This window comes from Nelumbo nucifera, chromosome 1 (genome assembly GCF_055504915.1).
Source record: "Nelumbo nucifera cultivar China Antique chromosome 1, China Antique-T2T, whole genome shotgun sequence".
Lineage (NCBI taxonomy): Eukaryota > Viridiplantae > Streptophyta > Magnoliopsida > Proteales > Nelumbonaceae > Nelumbo > Nelumbo nucifera.
Window position 1 is genome coordinate 40,868,536 of NC_142649.1, and position 26,615 is coordinate 40,895,150.

Consider the following 26,615-nt stretch of genomic DNA (forward strand, 5'->3'; position numbering starts at 1 on the left):
CCTGTCCATGCATGTATTATTGTAAAACCCTCATTTATATATCAATAAGGGGCTGGAAGAGAGTAAGGACGCCCATTCTTTCTTTCAAACTCTCTTCTCTTCTCTAAACTAGGGTTTGAATCTTTGTGGCATCAGAGCAATAATCCTGCCCTAGTTTATACTGTTCGCTCCCCTTATCTTGACTTTCAGGTTGCTTTTTCTTTCTAGTTCTGGTTGCAACTCTCTAGGTTTTTCCTTGGGGTTTGTTGAGGTTTTAGACAAATTGTGTAGTCTATAGTGGTACTTTTTTATTATTTATTGTTTAGATAGGAAGTGAGAACCACAACACTCTTATTGGGTCCTTTTTGAGCAGTTATTTTAATTATTTTATGCTGTTTTATGTGTTAGCCGCCCTATAAGGGCATATTGGTCTTTGTACTCTATTATTTCAGACTATAAATAATAGTGAAAAGGGCGGCCAGTATTATTGCTCTCTTTTCTCTCTCAAATCTCTTTTCTTCCTTTTCTCCTTCTTCTCTTCTTCTTCAAGAAATATTCTTTTCTTTTACAGATTTTTTTATTTCAGCACCTTTCTACTTGGTATCAGAGCAAGTTTAGGGTTTCTTGAAATTTTTTCATGCAGTCCTAGATCAGCCGATTGAATGAGGAGATAAAGAATTGACTGATCTACTTTAGATTGCCCAGTTCTTGGATTTGCTGGTGTGATCTAGTCATTAGGAGGGTGATCTATGTTTTGGCATCAAAACCAGGAAGAACTAGAGTGCAAGGAAGAGTCCTAGTCATGTTGGACTCTTCAATTTTGATCTGATCTTGGGCACTCAGGTATTGTTGGACTTCTCTAGGTATTCTATAGGTGGAGGTTAGGTTTCTAGAATTTTTTGGGCCTTTTGAAATGGCCGATTCAATTTTCTCTCTAGTGGGAGATAGTGGGAGAAAGATTTCTCTTTGTATAGGATTTTCTTCTTCCGGAAAGGTTTGTTACCTTTGTGTGAGAGATCAATTTGACCTTAGAGGCTCTCTACCTAATTTTTTTCTACTTTTGAACTATTTTAAGTAAAATGGAGAGTTGGAGTGCCGAGTAGAAGTCCACCTGTAACATGGGTCTGGGTGTTGGAGGTAGTAGTGATATTTTTTGGTCTGGAATTATTACTACAGTGAAGTTTGATGGTAAAAATTATCTAAAATGGGCACAATCAGCCAACATGGCCATTGGTGCTCATGGAAAACTAGGGTACATCATTGGGGAGTTAAAGAAACCCGATACAGATCCTTCCCGGTGGGTACAGGAGAATTACATGTTGATGACTTGGCTGTGTAACTCTATGTTACCTCACATTGGTAAAAATTTTTTGTGGGCTAATACTGCAAAGGAGATTTGGGATGGAGTGACTGAAACCTATTCCCAGAAACAAATGTAGCTAGAGCCTATCAATTAAGGAATCCTGTGATTAGTACAAAATAGGGAGATAGACTTCTTGCCACCTATTTCTCCATGCTGAAAACTCTTTGGCAGGAGATCGACCACTTAGAAACTGTGCTTTGTGAGAGTATGAAGGATGCAGCAACCTATTAGGGGTTGGTAGAGAAGAATAGGGTTTTTGAGTTCTTGGCTAGGCTGAACCCTGAATTCGACATTGCCAGGCAACTCCTTTCTAGAGAAAGTGTGACTCTTTCTCAAGCTTATGCCTGTCTCTGGGAGGAGAGGAGGAGGAATGTCATGTTGAGACAGCTTGGGAATGATCAGTCAACTATGGTTAGTACAGTTAAATCTAAGCCAAATGGAGACACCTATTGGAAGCTTTACTCTCATCTCGTACCAGCTCGGATCAAGAACAAGAATGGAAATGCAAATGTGGCAATTATAGGAGATCCTTCAGAACCCCTCTCCCAGGCTGATCTGGAGTCCATTGAGTAGCAACAGTGAGGATTGAATTTGAAAAGTATGGACAGCTTATGAGTAAGAAGGATTCAGCCAACTCTAGTTCTTCAGATGGGCAGAACAGTGCAGAAGACAACCATACTACTTCCTTTGCTCATACAAGTAGTGAAGGGATAGAGAGATCCATCATATAGATGGCCGAACCCTACAGGAAGGTAGGGCGAAATTTCAAAAATTTGTCTCTCTCCCATGTGGGAATCACATTCCCTATTTTAGAAAATTGCATTTTCAATGATCAATCTGGAACCCAAACCAGACCAGATCTGAAACCAAAAAAGGAGTGGAGGGTTATACCTGATACGAAGTAACAATAACCTCCAATGAAGGTGTTCACACCCAAGGAAATATCCAAAGACTGCTTCCACCGAAGATGACACGGCGCAGGATGAAGCAGAATCAGCAGGATGGCTCTTTAGCAAGAATCTGATGGAGGGCTAGTGAGCACAACTTCTGATTACCTTTTCTACCAAAAGGTAATATCAAGAACACTTCTTGATCACTCCCACAGGTGGAGATCGAACTGGTATGGCGGCAGGAGAAGGAGAGAGCAAGAACAGAAGACAGAAGCAGTCAAATTGTATGTTGTCCTCTCTCTTAAATCAGTAGATTGATGGATGAACTGGAGGTTCACCCTGCTCCTCTATTTATAGCCTTAAAGAGAGGTTCTCCTAATCCCATTAGGAATTTCCTAATCCAAATCTTGTATTTGAATCTGGACTCTCTTTAAAAGATAAAGATAATCCCTTATCTTATCTATAGATAAAGATCAGCCCTCCTAATCTAATTAAGAGTTATCTGATGGAGGGCTAGTGAGCACAACTTCTGATTACCTTTTCTGCCAAAAGGTAATATCAATAACACTTCTTGATCACTCCCACAGGTGGAGATCGAACTGGTATGGCGGCAGGAGAAGGAGAGAGCAAGAACAGAAGACAGAAGCAGTCAAATTGTATGTTGTCCTCTCTCTTAAATCAGTAGATTGATGGATGAACTGGAGGTTCACCCTGCTCCTCTATTTATAGCCTTAAAGAGAGGTTCTCCTAATCCCATTAGGAGTTTCCTAATCCAAATCTTGTATTTGAATCTGGACTCTCTTTAAGAGATAAAGATAATCCCTTATCTTATCTATAGATAAAGATCAGCCCTCCTAATCTAATTAAGAGTTTCCTTATCCAAATCTCTATTTGGATATGGACTCTCTGAGTGGATAGGAACAATCCCTTATTCTATTTGCTGATCTAAATCCCAGAACCGCCCCTCTTTAATTAATCTCATTAAGCCAGTTCGAATTGGGCTTTAGGCCCATTAAGCCTATGTGCTCACTTACCCTCCAAACTGCTGCCCAGTTGGACATCCTTGTATTGCGTGAGACCCAAACAATGATCTACACATCAGCCAAATGAGTTCAGCCCAACCTCTGTTACAAGGCCTGGCCGAATTCACTGTAGGAGACAGTGAACCCCTGAGTCCATCACCATGGGCTCTTAATGGGCCCAACATTTACACTAAATGGTCCCTTGGTCAAGCCACCTTATAAAAACCTAAGGACTGTGGGCAGATGCAAGATTAGCCCATCAGGTATTACCCTCAATGGTCTTGCATTTAACCTCTCAGCCCATAATGATCAAACACTGCCTGACAAGAGAGGACCTCTCCCTCGGCTGCAAGGTACAGTGTTGCACTCTCTACTCACATGGATCCCGGGAATTAAAACCTTTTTGCAAACATTTTGAAACCATAATATATATATATGTATATCTCTATATAAATATATTTTGCAAACAAATTTCAACGGTTGAAATCGACTGCCGGCAGTTTTGGTTTCCATCAGAGAAAGTGCATCCCCGATCATTCACTTTGTCCGACAAAGGGGCTGATCCTGTCACTATGATCACCCACTCAGATGAATTCTCGGGCTGTCCCAACATACCCAGGTTTTGACCCCCTCTAAGGATCTTACTGATTGGCATATCAAAGACAGTCCAATCTGACACCTAGTGCAGTATCATAATCGAGTCTAGGGGTCAGGTGTAACATTACAGTTTTGCCCATCTATCACCAAGGTCCAGGGCAATACTGGAATTCTGGTCTGGTTCAGGGTTTCAAGAAAACCTACACTGCATGTACCTCAGGTCTCACCCTGGCAGTTGAGACAAGCCACCCCAACCAACTTGGCGGCACATCAGTGTCAGCCTTGGTAGGATAAATCTCCCCAGATCTATCCAATGGCTATGAAGATTCTAAACTAACACGAGTCTCATATGTGTCCAATTTAAGGGTATTACACAGAAACACACCATGATAACATGAATCAAATATGTACTTTATTCATTTACATTAAATGTCATAATGTACATCATTCTGATTGGAGCTAAGGGCATACACTGTCTAACAAGTAATTCATATGCAGTTGCAAATCATGTATCCACCTCAGGTAAGGAGGGACCTCCCTAGATTATAGACTCAGGAGCATCTGAGCACATGACCAATATATCTACCCTCTTTAGTTCTTACCAATTGTGCTCTGGTAGAAATAAGTGTCTCCACAGCAGATGGTTCCCATATTCCCATTGCTGGAAAGGGGCAGTTAGAGTGACTAATGACATTACTTTATCCTCTGTCTTACATGTCCCTAAACTCCATACTAAACTTCTTTCAATAAGCTCTCTAATAAAAATTTTGAACTGCTCAATGACCTTTTTTCCTAGTAATTGTGTTTTACAGGATCTGGAATCAAAGAGAACGATTGGGAGTGGTCATGAGGTGAATGGAGTCTACCTTTTGGATGAGATTCCGAAACATCAGAGCCATCATGTTAGTAGTAGCAATAGTAGTGGATCAAAATCAATGAGTCAAATTATGCTCCGGCATAATCGTTTGGGTCATTTTTCTTTCATTTCATTAAGGTTTTGTTTCCAAAGTTGCTTAAGTCTGTTCAGTTGTCTAGTTTGGAATGTGAAAGCTACCAGTTGGTAAAGCATTGTAGACATTCTTTAAAACCAAGTAATAAAAGAAGCTTCTTTGCTTTTGATATTGTTCATACTGATCACATTTCTTCCATGGGTGTTATTCCATGGGTGTTATTGTTATTTTCTCTTGTTTGTGGATGATTACACACGGTATTCTTGGATATATCTGATGAGATCACGTGATGAAGTACCCATTTTGGTGAGACGGTTCCACCAGATGGTTCTCACACAATTTGGAGTGAGGACTAAAGTCTCCAAATTAGATAATGCTAGAGAGTACTTTGAGAATGACTTGTCCTCAATTCCTCATACTTTTTGGAGCATGGTGTGATTCATCAGAGTAGTTGTGCATACACACCACAATAGAATGGGGTAGCAGAGAGGAAGAACAGACATATTGTGGAGGTGGCAAGGAGCCTTATGGTGTGTGCCTCAGTTACTATTTGTTTTGGGGGGGATGCAGTTCTCACAGTTGTGCATCTGATTAACCGTGTTCCTTCACATACTTTAGGGTTTAAGGTACCTTTCAGTTTGTTTTTTCCAGATGGGTAGATATTTCATATACCTTTGAGAGTTTTTTGGTGTGTCTCCTTTGTTCACATTCTTGGTCCTCATCGCAAGAAATTGGATTCTAAGGCCAAGAAATGTGTTTTCCTTGGGTATGCTCAAAACTAAAAGGGATATTGTTGTTATGATCCAATGTCAGGGAGTAGGTTTGTTACTATGGATGTTACCTTTTTTGAGTCTACTTTCTTTCTCTTGAGTGGTTCTCCTCAAGGGGAGTGTTTTGGGGAGGAGAACTCACAACTTGTCCCTCTTCCGGTGTCATTTGTTCATCTGATCCACATATTTCACCATCAACCTATTTCACCATCAACCTATTTTCTATAATAAAATTATAGAAAATAATATATATAATAAAAATGTTATATATATAATATTTTTATTTTTATATATAATAATAACTAATTATTATAATTCTTAATTTTTTAAATATCAAATAAAAAATATTTTTTATATATAATTTTTTATTTTTATGAAACATTTTTCTCAAGTCGAGCTCGAGCTTACGAGCTTTTGACTTGAGTCGAGCTCAAGCTCAAGGTTCTAGCTCAAATCGAGCTCGAACCTCGTACTACCTTGGCGAGCCAAGCTCAAATAGCTAGCTATTCGGCTTAGCTCGAATCCACCCCTATCAACAACTACAGTCCCATTACCTGATCCACTATGGCCAGCCTCACAAGCCTATCAACACCACTAGAAGAGGGTTGACTCCACACATGCTCAGATAGAAGAACCTGCACCACTCTCCGCCAGTCCATCTGAGATCCCAAGTTCAACTAATACAATTCCAGGTATTTCCCTTGAGCTTGAGCCTAAGCCTGTTATTTCCCCTAATAATGATGTTTTTGTACCTAACATTGTTGTGGCAGTTGATCCCTCTGATCTTGATCTTCCCATTGCATTTCCCACCATCTCTCCTACAATGCTTTCCTTTCTTCCTTGGATTTTGTGTCTATACCCAAGAATGTTAGTGAGGCTCTCTCCAAATCTGAGTGGAAACTAACTATGCAAGAAGAAATGGAAGCCTTGGTTAAAAATCATACATGGGAAATAGTTGATCTTCCTGTAGACAAAGAGACAATCGGATGCAAATTCATATTCACCGTAAAGTATAGGGCTGATGGCAGCATAGAGAGGTACAAGGCAAGGTTGGTTGCATGGTATACATAGACCTATGGTATTGATTACCTAGAGACTTTTGCACCAGTTGCTAAGATGAGATCAATTCAGATTCTCTTATCCCAAGCAGCTACCTATTCATGCCCTCTATTCCAACTTAATGTTAAAAATGCTTTCCTTAATGGTGATTTGCAAAAGGAGGTACATATGGACATTCTAGTTGGTTTTTATGAGAATGTTGGTAAGGGAAAAGTTTGCAGGCTGAAGAAATCACTATATGATTTGAAATAGTCACCTAGAGCGTGGTTTGACTGGTTCAAAGGAGCACTTATCCGTTTTGGGTACACACAGACTCAATCCGATCATACTCTCTTTGTAAAAATGAGAGAGGCACTCTTGTCAGTATTGATTGTATATGTAGATGATAATAGTTGTTACATAAATGATCTAAAGGAGATTGAGATGATACTTGCATACCTGAAGAAGCATTCTAGCAGAGGGATTCTTTTCTCAAACCATGAAAATTTAAAATTGGAGTCCTACATAGATATAGATTGGGCAAGTTGCTTAGATGACAGGAGATCTACATCAGGGGTATGCACCTTTGTGGGAGGAAACTTGGTCTCATGGAAGAGTAAAAAACAATTAGTTGTAGCTAGATCAAGTGCAGAGGTTGCATATAAATCTATGGCTCAGGGTGTTTCAGAACAACTTCGGGTGAGATCTCTACTGAGTGAGATTGGAATTAAAGCTGAGGAGCTCATGATGTTAAATTGTAACAACCAAGTTGCAATCAATATTGCCTACAATCCAATTCAGCATGATAGGACTAAACACATTGAGGTTGATAGGCACTTCATGAGAGAAAGGGTGACAATTGGAGAAGTCTGCTTACCTTATGTCTCCTCTGAACTACAATTAGTTGATGTTTTCACCAAAGGGGTTGCAAAGAACAAGCTTGAATACAATCTACGCAAGTTGGGGATGTGTGACATTTACTACCAACTTGAGGGGGAGTGTTGAGGTTTTAGACAAACTGTGTAGCCCATAGTGGTAGTTTTTGATTATTTATTATTTAGATAGGAAGTGGGGACCACAGCACTCTTGTTGGGTCCTTTTTGAGCAGTTATTTTTATTGTTTTATGCTGTTTTATGTGTTAGCCACCCTATAAGGGCATATTGGTCTTTGTACTCTTTATTATTTTAGACTATAAATAATAGTGAAGAGAGCAGCCAGCATTATTGCTCTCTTTTCTCTCTCAAATCTCCTCTTCCTTTTCTCCTTTCTTCTCTTCTTCTTCAAGATATATTCTTTTCTTTTACAGATTTTTTATTTCAGTACCTTTCTACTGGGTATTTGACCAAGGACGCCCTAAGCTAGTTGTCCATGAGCTAGTGGAGATCATGCTGCTGGGAGTAGTCTACCACGACTACTAGAGAGACCTGTTTGTGCAGGTCTAGAAGCTGGACAGTCAAGTAACAGTCCAGGAAATTTTCTTCTGGGCTGTTGACAGCAGAAAGGTTGCGGTGCAAGGCTCTACAATCACATCTAAACTAGCTCTGGAACTGTTAACAGTTAAGACACTGTCCTTGGACTGTTACGCCCTTGTTGTGAGCTGTTAAGAGTGTTTATTCCTCATCTTCTTTAAGAAGAACTTGTGCTGAGTTGCAATAAGTTCAACATGTCCTCAAGCACCAGTGAAGTGACCTCTAAAGATTCTTTTTTTTTTTTTATGAATGATTAGGCAATTGACCCCATTGATCCAAAAACCCATTCTTGTTTTCTTATGAATGATTAGGCAATTTTATTAAAGAGATAAAAAAGGAAGTACAACCAGTCTTGGAGGAGGCACGAGATGCTACCTCCCCAAAGGTATGAGTAAAGACCCAAACACTATGAAATTATAGATTAGCCCAATACAAAGAAGCCCGAGAAACCCTTTGCTTAGCCAAAGAATCTAACAAAGCATTAACTGATCTACTGACATTGGAAATTGATTGTCATACTTCTTGTGAACCATTTAAATTTACTCAGAAGATCTCCGTAGCCCCAAGTGACAGTGTCTGGATTCTGCAACCAACTAACTATTACCTTGGAATCTCCTTCAACTACCAGATTTTCCACTCCATGTTGGCTTGCAATATGTAAACCTTGTACAATTGCTAGTAATTCAGCTCTTATTGAGTCACCCACTCCTACTGGGCCTGAGAATAAAGTGATGATGTTGTTGTTCCTATCCCTCAAGATTCCACCAATTCCAGAAGGCCCTGGGTTACCTCGACTAGTGCCAGCAAAATTGTAGTCTGGATTTCTTTGACGCTATTAATGCTACCGCTACCCAACTCCTCCGAATGTCATTGAAGGAAAAATCTACAAACAGTTCTGATGTTTTCAGCCATAGGATGGATCTTGTTAGTATGCATTCCTTAACTTCCTCAGGACTCTTTCTTTCTCATGGAAGATCCTCATATTCCTTTCCTCCCATAAGGTCCATACCGTAGTAGCTCTTATGCATTTCCACATAAGCTTCCCTCTCTTCGTTGGCCATCCAAAAATTGACGGGTCAAAGAGCATATTTACATTTGAGATCAGGTCCCACCTGCAGCCAAGTAAAGAAAAAACCCAATTCCACACATCTGTGGCAAAGGAACAAGATATTAGCAAATGGTAACAGTTCTCGTTCTGTATTCTACACATTGTGCGCCAGTTTGCGTTCAAGCATAAAAGAGGTCTCTTCTTCTGCAGATTGTCCACAGTGTTAATCTTACCATGATATACTTCCCAATAAAAGGCAGAAATTATGGGGGGAATGGGCCTAGACCAGATTTCCTTTACCGGGAAACTCCAAGGGGATGGAGAAGAACAAAGGAGCTTGAAGAAGGAAGCACACGTAACGGAGACACTCCTTACCAAAGTCTAGATTCTACTATCCAAAATGTTAGAGTCGGCTGTACAAGGGTAGTATAGTCCTTTTATGTTTAGTTATATATGAGTTGTTCAGCTGATGTGGCTCTCACTTAAGTAAGGGCACAATGGTAATTCTTGTATAGCTTGGAAGAGTATAAATAAAAGAAGGGCCGACTAGAGGAATTTGAATTTTTCTCTCTAGTTCGGCTGTGACCTTTTCTCCTTCTTCTTCTCCTTCTTCTCTTTCTTCTAATCTGAACTTATATGAACATCTAATCTGAGTTTTATCATAGTATCAGAGCCAGGTTAATCAGTTCAGATCAGTTGCCTCCTTTTTTTTCTCTATTCTACGCATTCTTTTCTAGGGTTTTGTAGATTTCTCATTGATAACTAGAGAGTTTTCCAAAAGGAAAGAAAAGGACTAGTCGTTTTCTCCTTCTGGGGGTTTCCATGCCTCCAATGAGTGCAGTCGTTGTGGTTTTGTGTGATTGGTAGAAAACCCTCTACTCGGCAGTTCGAAGAGGGCTGGTTTTGTGATGGTGACAGTGCAGACTTGGTACCCTCTACTCGACAGGTACATGATCTTCGAACTAAGTTGTGGTATGTAGCAAGTTTTTTTTTATATGTTGCAGAACTGAATATCCTATTCGTAAGGTGCATTGTGAGGGTTTCTAGTGCTGATAGTAGACGGCAACAGTGGTGTTGTTGCTAAAAGTGGTGAAGAGTTGTGAGTGTTGTTGCTGAAACTTGGTACTAGGAACCCTAGTGGTGTTCAGTCATTCGTGTGGAGTGTGGGGATTTATTAGGGCAGTAGAGTGACAATCTAGTGGTACAGTTTCCCCTTGTTTTCTTGTGCAGTCATGGGAGACAGCAGTGAATGCAAATCAAGTGTGATGGTGCCTTCTGATTATCTAAATGTGCAAATGACCTCTATAAAACTGATTATCTAAATGCAAATCAAGAAGAACCCGCGGTCCGAACTCCCCACAAAGAGCCCGAGCTCTCCCTTAGACCCCGAGCCTTACGAACACAAAGGGCAACAACCCGAACTGGCCCGCCCCATGGCAGTTCGGGCCACACCTCTATCTGAGCTCAAGACTTCACCTCGCACACCACTCCAGCACTTCGCCTCCAGAACACCGAACTGAACAATCGTACCGTACCTGACACCGAAGGAGTCCGTATCCTAAGGCGGCGCACTTGATTGACTTGGGATTTGACGCTTGACAGCCGCACTTCAACGAACACCTGCCACCGCCATCTCTAGTTACGGAGACGGCTCCGACAAAGAGAGCAGTGGCGGTTCTGCCCCAGCAGAGGTGATGACACCCGAACTGGCAGAAGCGCAGAGGTAATCATACCCGACCTGACAGAAGCTTAGGAGTGAGTGCGCGAAGTGGTTATAAAAGGCTCTCTTCCCCCCAAGAACGAGGTATGTGATAACTTTGCGCCATCTGGTTTTATCTTGCCTTTGAGGAAATACTAACTTGAGCTTCGAAGCATTCTCACCGGGTTCTTCCCCGGAGATTACTCGCTTTCTCCTCCGTTTCAGGCACCTTCTGCTCTAGCCCGAGGCAAGATCGTTGACAGCTAGGACCGGCCGGATTGCGCACCATCAGTATTAATCTGTGCCAGAGGAAATATGTTCTTGATCTACTAGAAGAAACAGGGTTGTTGGGTGCAAGACCAACTGAAACACCCATGGAACTAAATGTTAAATTGGGTAGTGATACAGGTAAGGAGTTTGAGGATCCGGGAAGGTTCAAAAGATTGGTGGGTAAGCTTAATTACCTAACCATCACTCGACCTGATATCTCGTTTGCGATCAGCGTAGTGAGTCAGTTTATGTAGAACTCTCGAGTTCCACATTGGGAGGCAATCCTAAGGATTGTGCGGTATTTGAAGGGAGCTCTAGGTCGTGGTTTGTTATATAAGAGTGGAGGAAGTCTTGAGATAGAGGGATACACGGATGCTGATTGGGCTGGTTCCATATCTAATAGAAGGTCCACTACAAGGTATTGCACTTTTCTTGGTGGTAACTTAGTGACATGGAAGAGTAAGAAGCAGACAATGGTGGCAAGAAGCAGTGCAGAGGCTGAATATAGGGCTATGGCACACACAACATGCGAACTAGTGTGGTTGAAGCATCTCCTAGAGGAGATGGGATACTCGATTGACACTCCTATGAAGCTATATTGTGATAATCAAGCTGCAGTTCATATCTCCTCTAAACTAGTGTTTCATGAAATGACGAAGCATATAGAAGTGGATTGCCACTTTGTACGTGAGAAGGTGCTTAGTGGAGTGATAAGTACAACATATGTGAACACAAGAAATCAATGGGCAAATCTGTTTACCAAAGGGTTGAATCGAGGAAGAGTGGTAACAAGCTGGGACTATATGGCACATACTCACCAGCTTGAGGGGGAGTGTTAGAGTCAGTTGTACAAGGGTAGTATAGTACTTTTATGTTTAGTTATATATGAGTTGTTCAGCTGACGTGGCTCTCAATTAAGTGAGGGTACAATGGTAATTATTGTATACCTTAGAAGAGTATAAATAAAAGAAGGGCCGACTAGAGGAATTTGAATTTTTCTCTCTAGTTCGGCTGTGACCTTTTCTCCTTCTTCTTCTTCTCTTTCTTCTCTTTCTTCTCTCTCTTATTCTTCTCTTTCTTCTGATCTGAACTTATACGAACATCTAATCCGAGTTTTATCATGGTATCAGAGCTAGGTTAATCAGTCGCCTCCTTTTTTTTCTCTGTTCTGCGCATTCTTTTCTAGGGTTTTGCAGAATTCTCATTTATAACTACAGAGTTTTCCAGAAAGAAAGAAAAGGACTGGTTGTTTTCTCCTTGTAGGGGTTTCCATGCCTCCAATGAGTGCAGTCGCTGTGGTTTTGTGTGGTTGGTAGAAAACCCTCTACTCGGCGGTTCGAAGAGGGCTGGTTTTGTGATGGTGACAGTGCAGACTTCTTCTCCTTCTTCTTCTTCTTCTCCTTCTTCTTTGGCTGTGACCTTTTCTCCTTCTTCTCTCTCTTCTTCTTCTCTTTCTTCTGATCTGAACTTATACGAACATCTAATCTGAGTTTTATCACAAAAACCCATTCTTGTGGGTGCTATTTATTACAGAATTAGATTATTAAGTAATTAATAGTACATCAACACTCCATAAATGAATATCCAATTCATCAACCAGTCTTGAATAACCAGGGGAGTGGCACACAAAAATCAAATCATTCTTGGCCTCCTCCGAAGAGGTTGAGCTAATCTATAATTAAAGGAAGCCTAGTTATTCACCAAAGTTTCTTCTAATCAAGTCGTAATCACATCTTTGCTTCTTGGTCATAAGTTCATCCACAACACCAGTGAATGCAAAAGAAAAAGAAAAAGTTCTCCTTTTTCCCCATGTAGGTTCTAAAAGAAGAAATGCAAAAGAAAAAGTAGTACAGAGAAAGATAATTGAGGCAATCTAACCAGCCAATGTCTCGTGGCAAAACAGAAATCCAACCGACTAATCCACCACCTGATCCGAAACCAGATGCTCCTCCCATCACCGAGCTCCGCAAACCTAACAAAGAAGCAAAACAAAAGCCAAGACAAAAGCATCACAAGCGTAGCCTCCAGGAACACCGCCTGCGACTGTGTGAACTTCTTGATCGAATCAAACGAGAAGATCGTCTCCGGGAACGTCAAAGAGTAATCCACCCCTGAACTCATCATCCATGCACCATCCCCGACCTGATACAAGCTGCAGCTGTTGCTCGTAGCACTGAAAACATAACCCGGGTTGCAGGCGCAGAGTGTCGAATTAAAACGAAACGAGTTCGGCGGACACGGCTGTAGAGGCTGCGCCATTGATCTCTGCTTCCCTCTCTGCTCGAATCCCAATAATTCAAGTCGACTTTCGATAAACAATCGGAAAAACTCGATTTCTTACTCTTCAGGTTCCGAAGAAACGGATGGAAGAGCGAGGAAGCATCGAAGAGGAAAGAGAACGTGATGCGGAGAAAGTGTGCCAGCAGTGTCGGCTTATCTGATATAAACTTACTAAAATATCCCTAGACAGTAGAGATAATTACGATTGACGTTGCTGTGATTAAAGTTTGTAAAGGGGACTGAAATGGTAGTCGGGTCTCGAGAGAATATATCCTTGGGAAGTTATCAGAAGTTTGAACTCTTGACGTAATTCTTTGGACTCTTCAGTGTTCAGTCTCCATTCTTCGCCGTTCAAAGCGATCTTCCAAGCTAAGTGGGCCGGTCCCACTACTTCCGAAGGATTCCGATTAAACGCACGTGATTGAACATGGAGGCCGTGGCGGTTTTATGATATTTTCAAGGGCAAATATTTTAAGAAATTGACTAACTCCTGTCTAAAACCTTTTTATGGTTGAAAATGCCTTTTTCAGTTTGGATTCATTGAAGGCTTGACTATTTCTTGCAAGGACACGGGCCAGTTCTGCTTTTGATAGTCATAGGCATCAACACGACAAGGCAATGACCTCCAACTATCGGAGAGCTCTATCAATCGTATCTTTTATATATATATATATATAACGGAATCTTACTGTTCAACACTGTTGTTTGCTTAAGTAATTTGCATGAATAACCACTTGTCCCTCTCTCTATTTTGCATATACGACGCGTGTTTATTTTTCTTCATGTTTCCAGAACTTTTTTTCCCGCTTTCCCCATTTTCCACTTACCACTTCGTCTCACTATTCCTCTCTCTCTTTGACACATTTCTTTCTCTCTCCCAGCTTCTATGTCTATCTTCCCGCTCTCTCTCTCCACTTCCTCTGAAAAACCGGGGACTTCCATCGCTTCTTCTTCAAGGTTTCTCCTCTGCTTGAGAAGAGCTACAGTGCCATGAACGTCCAGGGTTTAAACTGCTTCAGGCGGAGGGGATGCAGAAGAAAACTTCCATGCCTCATAGGCAAGGACTGTTGGGATGCATAGGGTTCAGTTTCAAGAGCTACGGTGCGGTGAACGGATTTGCCAGAAGTCTAAATCTCGTCTCTTTCTTCGTCTACAGTTTCCCAAAGTAGTTCTTCGCCGGCAGCATCACCCTCTTTAAAACATTGGTCGGGCATCAGTCAGCATTGCTTTGTTTTCCCTTTAACAGAAATTGTTCCCCCAGCTGCAGCCATCTATTTCAAACCATAATTTTTGCCGAAGCTCCCCTATTCTCTTGATCTGATCAGGCCAAAATCCCATCTCAGGTAAGTTCTAACTTACTCTGCAACTTTTTTTTTCTTTTTTTTCTTTCCTCTTTAAATTTCATTTTCGTTTTCTTCTCTCTAATGTTGCATCCAGTTGTCAACCAACAGAGGCGGCAATGAGGTTCTGGGAAACCATCCTCCGTAATTGTTTGGTTGACGCCATAGTTGATAATAAACCCCTGTAATTGATTTTGGAGTCGGTAATTCGGAATAGCGACGCGTGTTGTCAACCAAGGAAGACTACAGATGACGTTCTCAATGTTTAGGGAATTGATCGTCATAGCTAAATAAGAAATGAGAAAAAGGACAAAAAATAATAAAAAAATATAATAATTAACAGTGTGAATTACAATCTCATTGAAAATATATATATATATATATGTATATATATATATTTATTTTTGTTGAAAAACAAGTGGCAATACCAAAAACAATTGTCATTGTCAATACTGTTTCCCTCTCTTCGGAGGATAGAAATATTTTTTATTCATCTTCTCTGCCATGACCTGCGAAACAAACCCAGAACCCCTCCTCTGCTCTGTTCCAGCGGGCTGGGCGGTGCAGTATGACGAAACTGAGTCCATCATCACTCTCAAAAAAATGAGGGCTTTCTTCTTTGCCTTTTCTGATTGAGCTTTCATGAACTGCTGGCTTTTCCACTCCCAAGTGACTCCGTTCCATTATTTTCACTCACGCATGGGGTTTACCTTCTCAAACATTCTTCATTACTGGTTTTTAATTTTTAGGATTTAGTTGAGCGATATTTTTTTCTGTTGTAAAAATCTTGGAGTTTAAAACTTTGATTTTCTTGGTTTCATGCTTCGTTTAAGAGGGATAGAAGAACACCGGAAGAGCCCCTTGTGATAAGCAAGGACTGTGTAAGGGACATGCTGGATGAACGAATGGCTATTGGAATCGAGATGCGCGGGCCCCCTCGCCACTGTTCCTCGAGTCGGTGAGAAGGCCTTCTACCTCCCAGACACATTGAGCAGGTTCTGTTTTTTCCTGTATCTCTTTCACTGTTTCATTCCTGTGATCTGAGTATTAAGTGTTGTACAATAATCATTTGTTTTCTTTTCAGTTTCTATTAACCATCTAAATTCTTTGTAGGTTAAGGCCTTCTCAAAGCTTGATAATGATCTGAAAATGCCCATCTACCATATACCTTCCAACATTCTGTGCACAGTTGTAAATGTTGAGTTAAAGGTCTGTCTCACTGTCAGTAATGAGAAAACCTTCCATCATTAGCAAGAGGACGGGTCCTTCAGTAATGAGAAAACGCACCAGAAAATGGGCTATCCATTTGCTGTTGGGCTTGTCTGAGTGTTTCACAAGATGATAGGGGCGTCATAGATCGATGTGGGAGGGGCTTCACCAAAAATGGGAACTCTCTCACGGTACCTTCGTGTTCACGAATATGATGGGTAAACACTCAATGGACAGAAAAGTTTACCTGAAAACGGCTTTGAACCTTGTCTGACAGAGGCCAAAGGGAAAACTCATATGATGAGTGGATATGATCCTTCACAGAAAGGTGGTGGGGTTAGGTAGCTAAAACAGTTGGTTCCATGCACCCTATGTGATTTCCCACATAGAGGCAGTTCGATCAGATCGAACTTGCTAAGGATATATTGTAAAGTCTTAGAACGATGTATGAAGAGCAGAATCGTTCTACTCGACAAAAGGTCTTGAAACAGTTCATGACCGCACAAATGTCCAAGGGCCAGCAAGTTCACGACCATTGTTTTCGGATGATGGGATACATCAACGAACTGGAGGCTCTTGGATCCGGGCTGGACCTTGCGACCCAGATAGATGCTATCCTTAATTCTTTGCCTCTTTCCTTTAATCCGTTCATCATGAACTATAACATAAACAAGCTGAATGTCAGCCTGTAAGAGCTCAGCAATATGTTGCAAAGAGCTGAAGAACTGATTAAAAAGGATGAGTCCGTAGCTATGCTTGTTGAAGCTAGCAAGACAGGCAAGAGAAAGAGGAAGGCAAAGAAGCTTCAAAAGAAAGCTACTAAGGGCAAGAAGCAGAAAAAGACAAAGCATCGGATGCCTGTCACTTCTGCAAGAAGACCAGCCACTGTTGGTAGTTTCTGCGTCCTGGTGTATTGACTCGGGGCTTCAACTCATGCGTGTAACTCACTACAGGGGTTCAAGGTAAGCAGAAGGCTGAGTGAAGAACGGTCTCTATGTTCTACATCATTCTCTAGAAACTAACATAACCGAAACTACGTCGGCTGAAATCCTCAAGAAGAGAGCCTGTGATATAGTTAATCCCACATGTCTGTGGCATTACCGACTTGGCCACATCGGTATTGACCGAATCACAAGGTTGGTAAAGGATGGTCCTTTGGATTTTCTAACTATAGAAGATCTTTCCACCTGTGACCCTTGCCTACAAGGCAAGATGACGAAACGGCCATTTAACGATAAGCCTCAAAGATGTACAAGCACACTTGACCTAATACATACTGATGTATGTGGTCCCCTGAGTGTTAGGACACGGAATCAACACGTGTATTTCATCACCTTCACAGATGATTTTTCACGATATGGTTACGTGTACCTAATGAGACACAAGTCTGAATCCTTTGAAAAGTTCAAAGAGTTTAGACAAGAGGTCGAGAAACAGTTAGGGAGAGAAATTAAAGTCCTTCAATCAGATCGAGGTGGCGTGTATCTCTTTGACGAATTCAGGGACTACTTAAAGGAAAATGGAATAGTATCACAATTAGCTCCTTTTGCTACACCACAACTTAACGGTGTTTCAGAGAGAAGGAATAGGACCTTATTGGATATGGTCCGGTCGCTTCTCATACACTCAGAGTTACCCACATCCTTTTGGGGTTACGCATTAGATATTGCGATTTACGTGCTGAATCGAGTTCCAACCAAATCGGTTCTGAATATTCGATATGAACTTTGGATCGGAAAGAAACCAAGTGTCAGACACTTGAAGATTTGGGTTGTCCAGCACACGTTAAAAGAACGAGTGCAGACAAATTGGAATCTAAGACCAGTCGTTGCCTATTTGTAGGCTACCTAAAAGGCTCTGTAGGTTACCTATTCTATGACCCAAGTGAGCAGAAAGTGTTATGTAGTCGAAATGCACAATTCTTGGAAACCGATTACCTCCTGGACACCTATCGTCAGGAAGTTGTTTTTTATGAGGAGAGCTCAGGAGCAGTGAGAGATGTCCCACAAGTTCCAGGTAGTGACCAACCTAGAAGATCCACTCGGGTATCCAGGCCACCAGTCCGTTATAGTTATGGCCAGGATAGTTACCTGGTGGAAACTATGACTAGTGAGGAGGATCCTGTGACTTACGCGGAAGGTATATTGGACATAGATTCCTAGAAGTGGGTGGAGACCATAAGAGCAGAAATGGACTCAATGGAGACCAATGGAGTCTGGACTCTAGTAGATCTGCCCTCCGGAGTAAAACACTGCTGATTCTGCTCCATCTTACACTGCGTCATCTTCAGTGGGAGCAGTCTTTGGATCCTTCCTTGGGCGTGAACACCTTCGTTGGGAGATATTATTTCTTCGTATCAAGTATAATCATCTCCTACTCCTTTTGGTTCAAATCTGATGCAGTTTATGGTTCAAGAATGATCCTTGAAAATATGATTTTCTAAATAGGGAATGCGATTCCCAGTTCAAGGAAGAGAAAAAAATTTTGAAATTCGCCCCCTTTATTCCGCAAGATTGGGCATCCATACAATGGATCTCACATCCCTTTAATTCCACCCATGTTATCTGGCAAAGTTAGTTATCCAGAAATCAGAGGATATTCCCTCTGATATTACACCTGTAGGCCAGCTATATAAGGCCATCATCATATAATGAAAGTAATGAATGATTCTCCCTTAATTTTCTTCTCCTTGAGTCTAGTTTATTCCTTCCCTTCCTTCTCTCTTTTCTCTCCATCTTGTGTTTCAGAAGGTCAAGCCTCCCTCGAAGAGGTTTCCGAGGTGAGCGAAAACTCACCAAGTTGGTATCAGAGCAAGGTTGTAGACCAGCTATGTCGCAGACAAGATCCTCTACCATGGAAGATAGAGTCGACCAACTAGAGATTGGATTCCACCAAATACTGAACAAACTCAGGGATCTCAAGGTGGTCATCTCTAACCTCGCCTCCCAACAACAATCCAGCGAGACCAGCCATCCAACAGGGGCCGACGCCTCTATTTCTGGTAGCCAGGGAATTGGGGGTTACCCCGCCGGAAAGGTTACTAAAATCAATTTTCCCAATTATTCCGGTGGAGATCCCATTCCTTGGATTTTCAGAGCAGAGATTCTTCGAGTATCAAGAAACCCCTACACACCAACGCGTTGCCATCGCTTCCATTCACCTAGAAGGAGACGCTATTCTCTAGCTCTAGTGGTATCGACAAACCCATCCTCAAGTAACTTGGGCAGAGTTCACGGAAGCCCTGTGCATCCGTTTTGGGCCGACGGCGTTCGTGAATTATGACGAACTCCTCACTCAACTAAAACAAACCGGGACAGTAGCAGACTACCAGCTTGAGTTCGAAAGAATGGCGACCCGGGTACATGGATGGCTGAAGAATGCCTTGGTAGGGTGTTTCATAGGAGGTCTCAGAGAAGACATCCACCTGGAAGTGAGAGCTCTTCGACCAGCGGCAATCATGGTGGCGGTGGGTATGGCTCGCCTACAAGAAGAGAAGATTGATAGCATGCGCAGGACCAACAAGCCAACCTACCCGAATGTGAGGGCTCCCCAACGGGCCGAACAGCAACCCATGAAACAAGTTAAGGATTCTCAGAAGCCCATTTTGCCCAGGCCCATTGTGCCCTTCAAGTGCCCCTCGTGGGCTGAGATGCAGGCCCGACGCGAGAAGAGCCTCTGTTACAATTGTGATGACAAGTTTGGATCGAGCCATAAGTGCAGAGTCCAACGAGTGTTTCTCCTTCAGACAGAGGAAGAACCGAAAGAAAACGTAGAAGACTGTGAACTGATCTCAGTTGAACCAGAACCTGTTGGAGATGAGATCTCCTTATACGCCCTCATGGGCCTCAACCCTCTTCAGTCCATGCGAGTAGAAGGAAGGTTGGTGGGCCGATCTGTGATGATCTTGATTGATAGTGGCTCTACCCTGAATTTCATCACTTGTTGATTAGCAAGGCAACTAGGTATGTCCATACAACCCACTCCACTATTTTCAATATGTGGCTAATGGAAGTCAGATGTCATGTGATGGTGTGTGCAAGAAGGAAAAGATCCTTATACAAGGCCACTATTTCGTGGTAGATCTCCACCCATTGGATTTCTCAGGGGCCGATATTATTCTGGGAATTCATTGGTTACATGGCCTAGGGCCAGCACTGTGTGATTGGGCAAAAATGACAATGGACTTTTATCAGGATGGTCAGACTTGCCATCTACAAGGGGTACAACCTTCGAGTCCCCAAGGTGATACTGTAGCTTCTTTGTTACGGGCCTCCAAGGATACTGGACAGCCCTTATTTATGCATTTAGGCATGCAGCCCACAGTTCCAACTTTAAACAATCAAGGTTGTAACCAACCCACGAAAACCCAACACGAGGCACTACGATCAATACTCGATCAGTTTGGTGATGTGTTCAAGGAACCAAGCCAATTACCTCCACCCCGGGCCCATGACCATCAGATACCCCTCTTACCAAATTCTAAACCGGCCAATGTGAGGCCATATAGATACCCCTATTTCCAGAAGCTAGAAATTGAGAAGGCGGTAAGAGCTAATGAACAAAGGGCATATACAAACCAGCACCAACCCATTTTCATCCCCTGTACTCCTAGTAAAAACGGATTGTAGTTGGCGGTTTTGTGTAGATTACCAGGCCCTGAATCAGATTACAGTGAAGGACAAGTTCCCGATACCCCTCATTGATGAACTGGACGAATTAGGAGAAGCACAGGTGTTCTCCAAACTGGACCTGCGATCCAGGTATCATCAAATCCGGGTTCACCAGGCCGACATCCACAAGACCGCCTTCCGAACCCATGATGGCCATTATGAGTTTCGGGTTATGTCGTTTAGGCTCACAAACGCTCCCTCCACCTTCCAAGCCCTTATGAATGACATTTTCGGGCCTTTCTTAAGGCAATTTGTTTTAGTATTCTTCGATGACATTTTGGTTTACAGCAAGGATTGAGGCACCCATATGGAACATCTGAGACTTACCCTCACCACTCTAAGGGAACATCATGACCAAGTGTTCTTTTGGACAAAAACAGATACAATACTTAAGCCATGTGGTTGCAACAGGGTGGGTCATGGCAGACCCAAAAAAGATAGATACCATCCAAAAATGGCCGAAGCCCACTACTGTAAAGGCTCTTAGGGGTTTCCTTGGGCTTATCGAGTATTATAGGCATTTCATTAAGGGGTATGGGCTCATGGCCACCCCTCTAACGCACTTGTTGAAGAAGGATTCTTTCAGCTGGGCTGATGAGGCCCAATGGGCCTTTGAAGACTTGAAGATAGCAGTTTCGAGCCCTCCAGTCCTTACTCTTCCAGATTTCACCCAACCCTTTGAGATTGAGTGTGATGCCTCAGGTGCAGGGGTGGGGGTCGTCCTGATGCAGAAGGGACAGCCCATTGCTTACTTTAGCAAGGCCTTATCAGCCGCCCACCAGAACCAATCCACTTATGTCAAGGAGATGATGGCAGTGGTAATGGCAGTCCAGAAATGGCGTACATATCTATTGGGACGCCAATTTATCATAAAGTCATACTAACGAAGTCTGAAGTATATAGAAAAACAAAGAGTGCACACCCCGAAGCAGCAAAAGTGGCTTAGTAAACTGATGGGCTTCGACTACCAAATAGAGTATAAACCTGGGCCTGCCAACAGGGTAACTAATGCCTTATCGCGCGGGTAGAGGAGCTAGCCCAACTAACCTACTCTCAGCCCAGTTTTCCCTTGTTTGAAGCCATAAGGCAAGAAGCAAGGATTGATCCGCAACTGCAAGACATTAGGGAAAAATTGAGGCAGAACCCTTCCCAGGTTGCAGGGTACCAAATTGTGGGACCATACCTCTTCTTTAAGAGCCAGTTCGTGATTGCTCCAAATTCCAACCACAAAATTGAACTATTGAAGTTGTTTCATGATTCCTCTTTGGGAGGACATTCAAGAGTGCTAAGGACTCTAAAGAGGCTCAGCAGCCACCACCATTGGGTAGGTATGCGCAAGGACATGTTACACCATGTATCTGAATGACAGACCTGTCAACGGCAAAAATACTCCTCACAGTCTCCCGTGGGCCTCCTACAGCCCCTCAAGATTCCAGAGCAAGTATGGGAAGACCTCTCCATGGACTTCATCACCAGACTTCCCCGTTCTTTAGGGAAGGAAGTTATCATGGTAGTAGTTGACCATCTCACCAAGTATAGCCATTTCTCTACCCTGCCTCACCCTTACACCGCAGCAATGGTGGCTGACATCTTCATATGGGACATCGCAAAATTGCATGGGACACCAAGATCCATTGTCTCGGACCGTGACCCTACCTTCCTGAGTTCATTCTGGAAGGAATACTTCCGATTGCAAGGAACCCAACTGCACCCATCCACAAGTTACCACCCCTAGACGGATGGACAGACTGAAGTTCTTAATCGGTGCTTAGAAGCCTACCTGAGGTGCTTCATAGGGGAGAAGCCCAAACAGTGGGCTAACTGGCTTCTATGGGCAGAATACTAGTACCACACAACTTATCAGTCAACAGCAGGAATGGCAGAGAACCTCCTCCCATATTACCTTATGAATTTGGGTCGGCTAAGATGGCAGAAGTAGAGACTCGCCTACTAGCAAGAGATGAGATCCTTAGACTGCTCAAAGCCAACTTGACTAAAGCCCAGCAAAAGATGAAGGCCTACTATGACTCTCACCACCGCCCACTAGAGTTTCAGGTAGGTGGTTTTATCTACCTTAAGCTCCAACCTTACCGCCAGGTCTTAGTGATGAGACAGGCTTGGCACAAGCTAGCTCCCAGATATTATGGGCCCTATAAGGTGTTGGAGAGAGTGGGCCTTGTTGCTTACAGATTGGACCTCCCTGCTACCTCGAAGCTACACCCGGTGTTTCACATCTCACTTCTCGGGAAAGCTGTGGGGAATCATACCCCTATCTCACCCAACTTACCCCAATTTACAGATGAAGGGAACATTTACACGAAGCCTGTCAAGATTGTGGATTTCCGATGGGTTCGACGAGGAGGGCAGGTTGTGCCAGAAGCCAAGGTTGAATGGGTCGGACTGCCTTCAGAAGAGGCCACATGGGAACCTTATCTAAGGCTGAATGAGAGGTTTCCCAACCTAGACCTTGAGAGCAAGGTCAATGCTAAGGGGGGAGGAACTGTTGAAACCCAAACACCCCCTCCAGAACCCACTAGGGGAGTGGAGCAGGCCACCACCTATCAGCCATTCACAAGAAGACAGAGGAGACAAGCGACAAAGCCCCAAAATTAGTTACACTCAAAGTTGGTTACTCTGCCATGAAGACATTCCACCCATGTTATCTGCCAGAGTTAGTTATCTAGAAATCAGAGGATATTCCCTCTGATATTACACCTGTAGGCCAGCTATATAAGGCCATCATCATATAATGAAAGTAATGAATGATTCTCCCTTAATTTTCTTCTCCCTATGTCTAGTTTATTCCTTCCCTCCCTTCTCTCTTTTCTCTCCATCTTCTGTTTCAGGAGGTCAAGCCTCCCTCGAAGAGGTTTCCGAGGTGAGCGGAAACTCACCAATTTCCAAGGACAAAATAGAAACACCCTAGTCACCTCCTCCAAATCCCAACCATTCCAAACATATTTTTACATTTATAAGATTGTTTGGGCAAAGAGACAAAAGCATGACCAGTTAAACCAAGGCAAGCAGTGACATGTTTGTAGTGCAATTTCATCTAAATCAATATAAATACATGGGTGCAAATTAGAATTGCAAATTTTCATTTATTTGTGCTTCAAAGTTTATTTTTTTCTTCACAATTTAAATCAATATAACCATAAGTGATGATGGTTATGTCATGTGTGTGGGGTCATTGGGAATTGGAGTGGGGGAGACAAAAGAAACAGAGGAATGATAGAAATGGACCTCAGCAGCCATGGGCTTGTGGCGTTTGCACTGCACAAGCACAATTAAGTGTAAGATAAAAAGATTAAAAAAAAAAAGAAGAAATGATAACTGGATAAGTAAAGCAAGAATTGGGAGTTGAGAGTTGCCAAATCTCTCGGTCTTCTAAAATTGCATTAATTTCTTCTCTCAAATGGCCCAGATAGCATTAACTCCCACAGTCCACAACTTATACAAAAAGTAAGAAATTTGTACTGGGGATCATTGTAATACGACAAGAGTAAACATTAGAAATTTGAGGATCAAAGGATGTCTTCAACCAAAATACGAATAGGATTAACAGATCCTGCTTTTTGGAAGTAAAATGTTGCCATGGATTTAAGGAGATGAACATAAAAAATGAGCTAAATGCCCATCGATTTAGATACATTCAGAAGTATCTAAATGTCCAACCACTGTATATCCATAACATGATTGACAAATCGAGTCATTACAGACAATGATTCATCTAATTAAATCCAAAAAGGGATCCCATAATGATTGCTTCTATGCCTGCATTGTGGAAAGAAAAAATATCCATACCTATGAATCCTCTTTACCATTGGCTATGAAAACTCTAGACACAACAGAAGAACCAAACCCTAGGACCATTCAAAATAGAAACCAAAACCATATTGGATGCAACAGTCCTTGCAGCCCAGGTGAAAACCCTACAAAACAAAACCGAAGAGGTAAAGAGAATGTGAAAAGAAAATCCTATCCAGAATAGGAAAATCAAATGCTACAACAAACACTTGAGAAAAAAAAATATAGGAGATTTGAAATAATTGGATGTTAAATCGGTTACCTAGTGGCCAAAGCCAAGAATAGATCAATCAAGGGTAACCAAACATTAACAATGGCTGCTGGTGATTATCACTCATTTATTGGTGCAGAAGCCATCATGGTAGTATCATTTCTGAGACATTGCTTTGCTGACCTGACAGAAATGATGTCGAACACCGATCCTCTGTAGAGAAAAAAAAAAAATAGTTTCAAACGATAAAAAACCAATCCTTTTTTTTGGACACAATGCAATCCGTTAACTAAGAAAGATACAAGTATCCTCATAAATCATATCATGTCAATTTTTCAGCATTTAGTCCCCCTTAGAAGATGGGGGAAAGATCTAAAAAAACAAAGAAACTAGCAACTAGGATACAGTCTTACTGCCCAGCTGTTTCACTCGATTAGATCCCTAAAGTAAAAAGGCTAACCTTAAACTAGGTTGTAATGTGGCTAAAATAACTACACAAACACAATGGGTTACTAGTCATGTACCTACCGTCGCTTCTGCCAAAATGGCAAAAAATGAAATGAGGGGGGAAAGAAGCAAAAAATGAGGCTTATAGAAATCTTACAGAACCTCTTCATAATTCCCACTGATGCAACATTACCCAACCCAGGCACTTGCTATCAAACCACTTGAAGAATCACCATTAACAATGCTTCACTGCCCAATGTATACCTTCTTACTTCCAGTATTTCAAGCAGTAGCAGGCACCCTTGGTGCTACAGTCTTTGCTGTTGCATTAATAGCCAAACCAGCACGGTTCACACGGCCACCATATCCTCCATCACCACGATTTGATAGCTTGCATGGTTGTTACAACACTCATGGATCCACTTAATGACTTGTACTTCTTAAATCGAGACATCATCAACATCTTCTTTGCTTGTGATTGTTGGGGTTGCTTACTCTTTGTTTCACTTGAAATTGAATATTTGGCATTTTTCAGTAGTTTTTCCACTCTGAGGTGCAAGCATACTCTTATATTCATTATATAAGTCATACAAGGCTTCCCTAATTCTTTTTGCAAATTCTTGACCCTTGGCACCTTGATAAGTTTCATTAAGTACAAACTCCACATACTCTAATTTGTGCCGAGGGTCTAACACAACTGCAATATAGATCAACGTATTCATCTTTTCAATGTTTCCCCAATACTTATCATACTTTGCTTTCATCATTTTTGTCATCTCCCTTAAATTTTTGTCCTCACTATTTACCCATTATTGTAAAAGGCATTCAACTACATTAATTTCATGGAAAAAGTTGTTTGATGTGACATACAAGGAGCCTGAAACCTGTACTGTGAAATCATAAAAATGCTGCAAAAATATAGCAATAGCCTCATAACATTCTCCTAATCAAAACAAGTAGGAATCCCATCCTCCATCTCAAGTTCACTTCTAAAATGAGGATCATGATCCTCAAACATCTCAAAGACTCTTTCAAACTTTTGAATTGCATCCAACGTTAGGTATGTCGAATTCCATCTAGTACTAACATTTAAACACAATAAACTCTTACTTTGAATCTTTTCAAGCTCAACAAATTCTTTAAATTTTTGCAATCTAGCTGAAAATTGCCTTATATATCTCACAGCCTCCCGAACATGACTAATAGACTTACCCTTTTCTTTCAAGCCATCATTCACAACTAGATTTATAATGTATGCAATGCACCTCGTATGAAGCAATTTCCCATCTAGAATACAAGTTCCCCAATTAGAAATTTTCCTTTTCAGGTATGTAATTTCAACATCATTTGAATTCACATTGTTAACTATAACAGTAAAGACTTTATCAATCCCCCATTAAATCAAACATTTTTCCATTGCCTTACCAATGGCCTCTCCTCTATGACTAGAAATTGGACAAAAGTTAAGAACCGTTTTATTCAATTTCCAATCATTGTCAATAAAGTGGGTCGTTAAACACATGTAGTTGATTCTTTGCAAAGAAGACCATGTGTC

The 26,615-nt window shown here is 41.8% G+C and overlaps 1 protein-coding gene and 2 long non-coding RNA genes across 9 annotated transcripts in view; 1 reads left to right on the plus strand and 2 right to left on the minus strand.

Moving 5' to 3' along the window:
* Positions 1-13,596, minus strand: part of LOC104590676 (uncharacterized) — a 46,764-nt gene extending 33,168 nt beyond the window's left edge. For 2 of the 7 annotated variants that reach the window (XR_016081305.1, XM_088896537.1), the window contains exon 1: positions 12,975-13,596. Coding sequence is in view for 5 of the 7 variants with exons in the window: in XM_088896537.1 (XP_088752663.1) it covers positions 12,975-13,355 (381 nt within the window). In the remaining 2 variants the exon portion in view is untranslated. The remainder of the gene's footprint in view (positions 1-12,974) is intronic. The other 5 variants (XM_088896539.1, XM_019196559.2, XR_016081306.1 and 2 more) reach the window with 4 other exon arrangements.
* A 598-nt stretch (positions 13,597-14,194) lies between these two features.
* Positions 14,195-21,472, plus strand: LOC148803173 (uncharacterized). Its single transcript, XR_016081307.1, has 3 exons — positions 14,195-14,719; positions 15,550-15,711; positions 15,830-21,472. It is a non-coding gene; the product is annotated as an uncharacterized LOC148803173 (long non-coding RNA).
* A 419-nt stretch (positions 21,473-21,891) lies between these two features.
* On the minus strand, positions 21,892-25,572 carry LOC148803174 (uncharacterized). Its single transcript, XR_016081308.1, has 3 exons — positions 24,665-25,572; positions 24,400-24,527; positions 21,892-23,868 (listed from the first exon to the last, which is right to left on the minus strand). It is a non-coding gene; the product is annotated as an uncharacterized LOC148803174 (long non-coding RNA).
* Between the last annotated feature and the right edge of the window lie 1,043 nt (positions 25,573-26,615).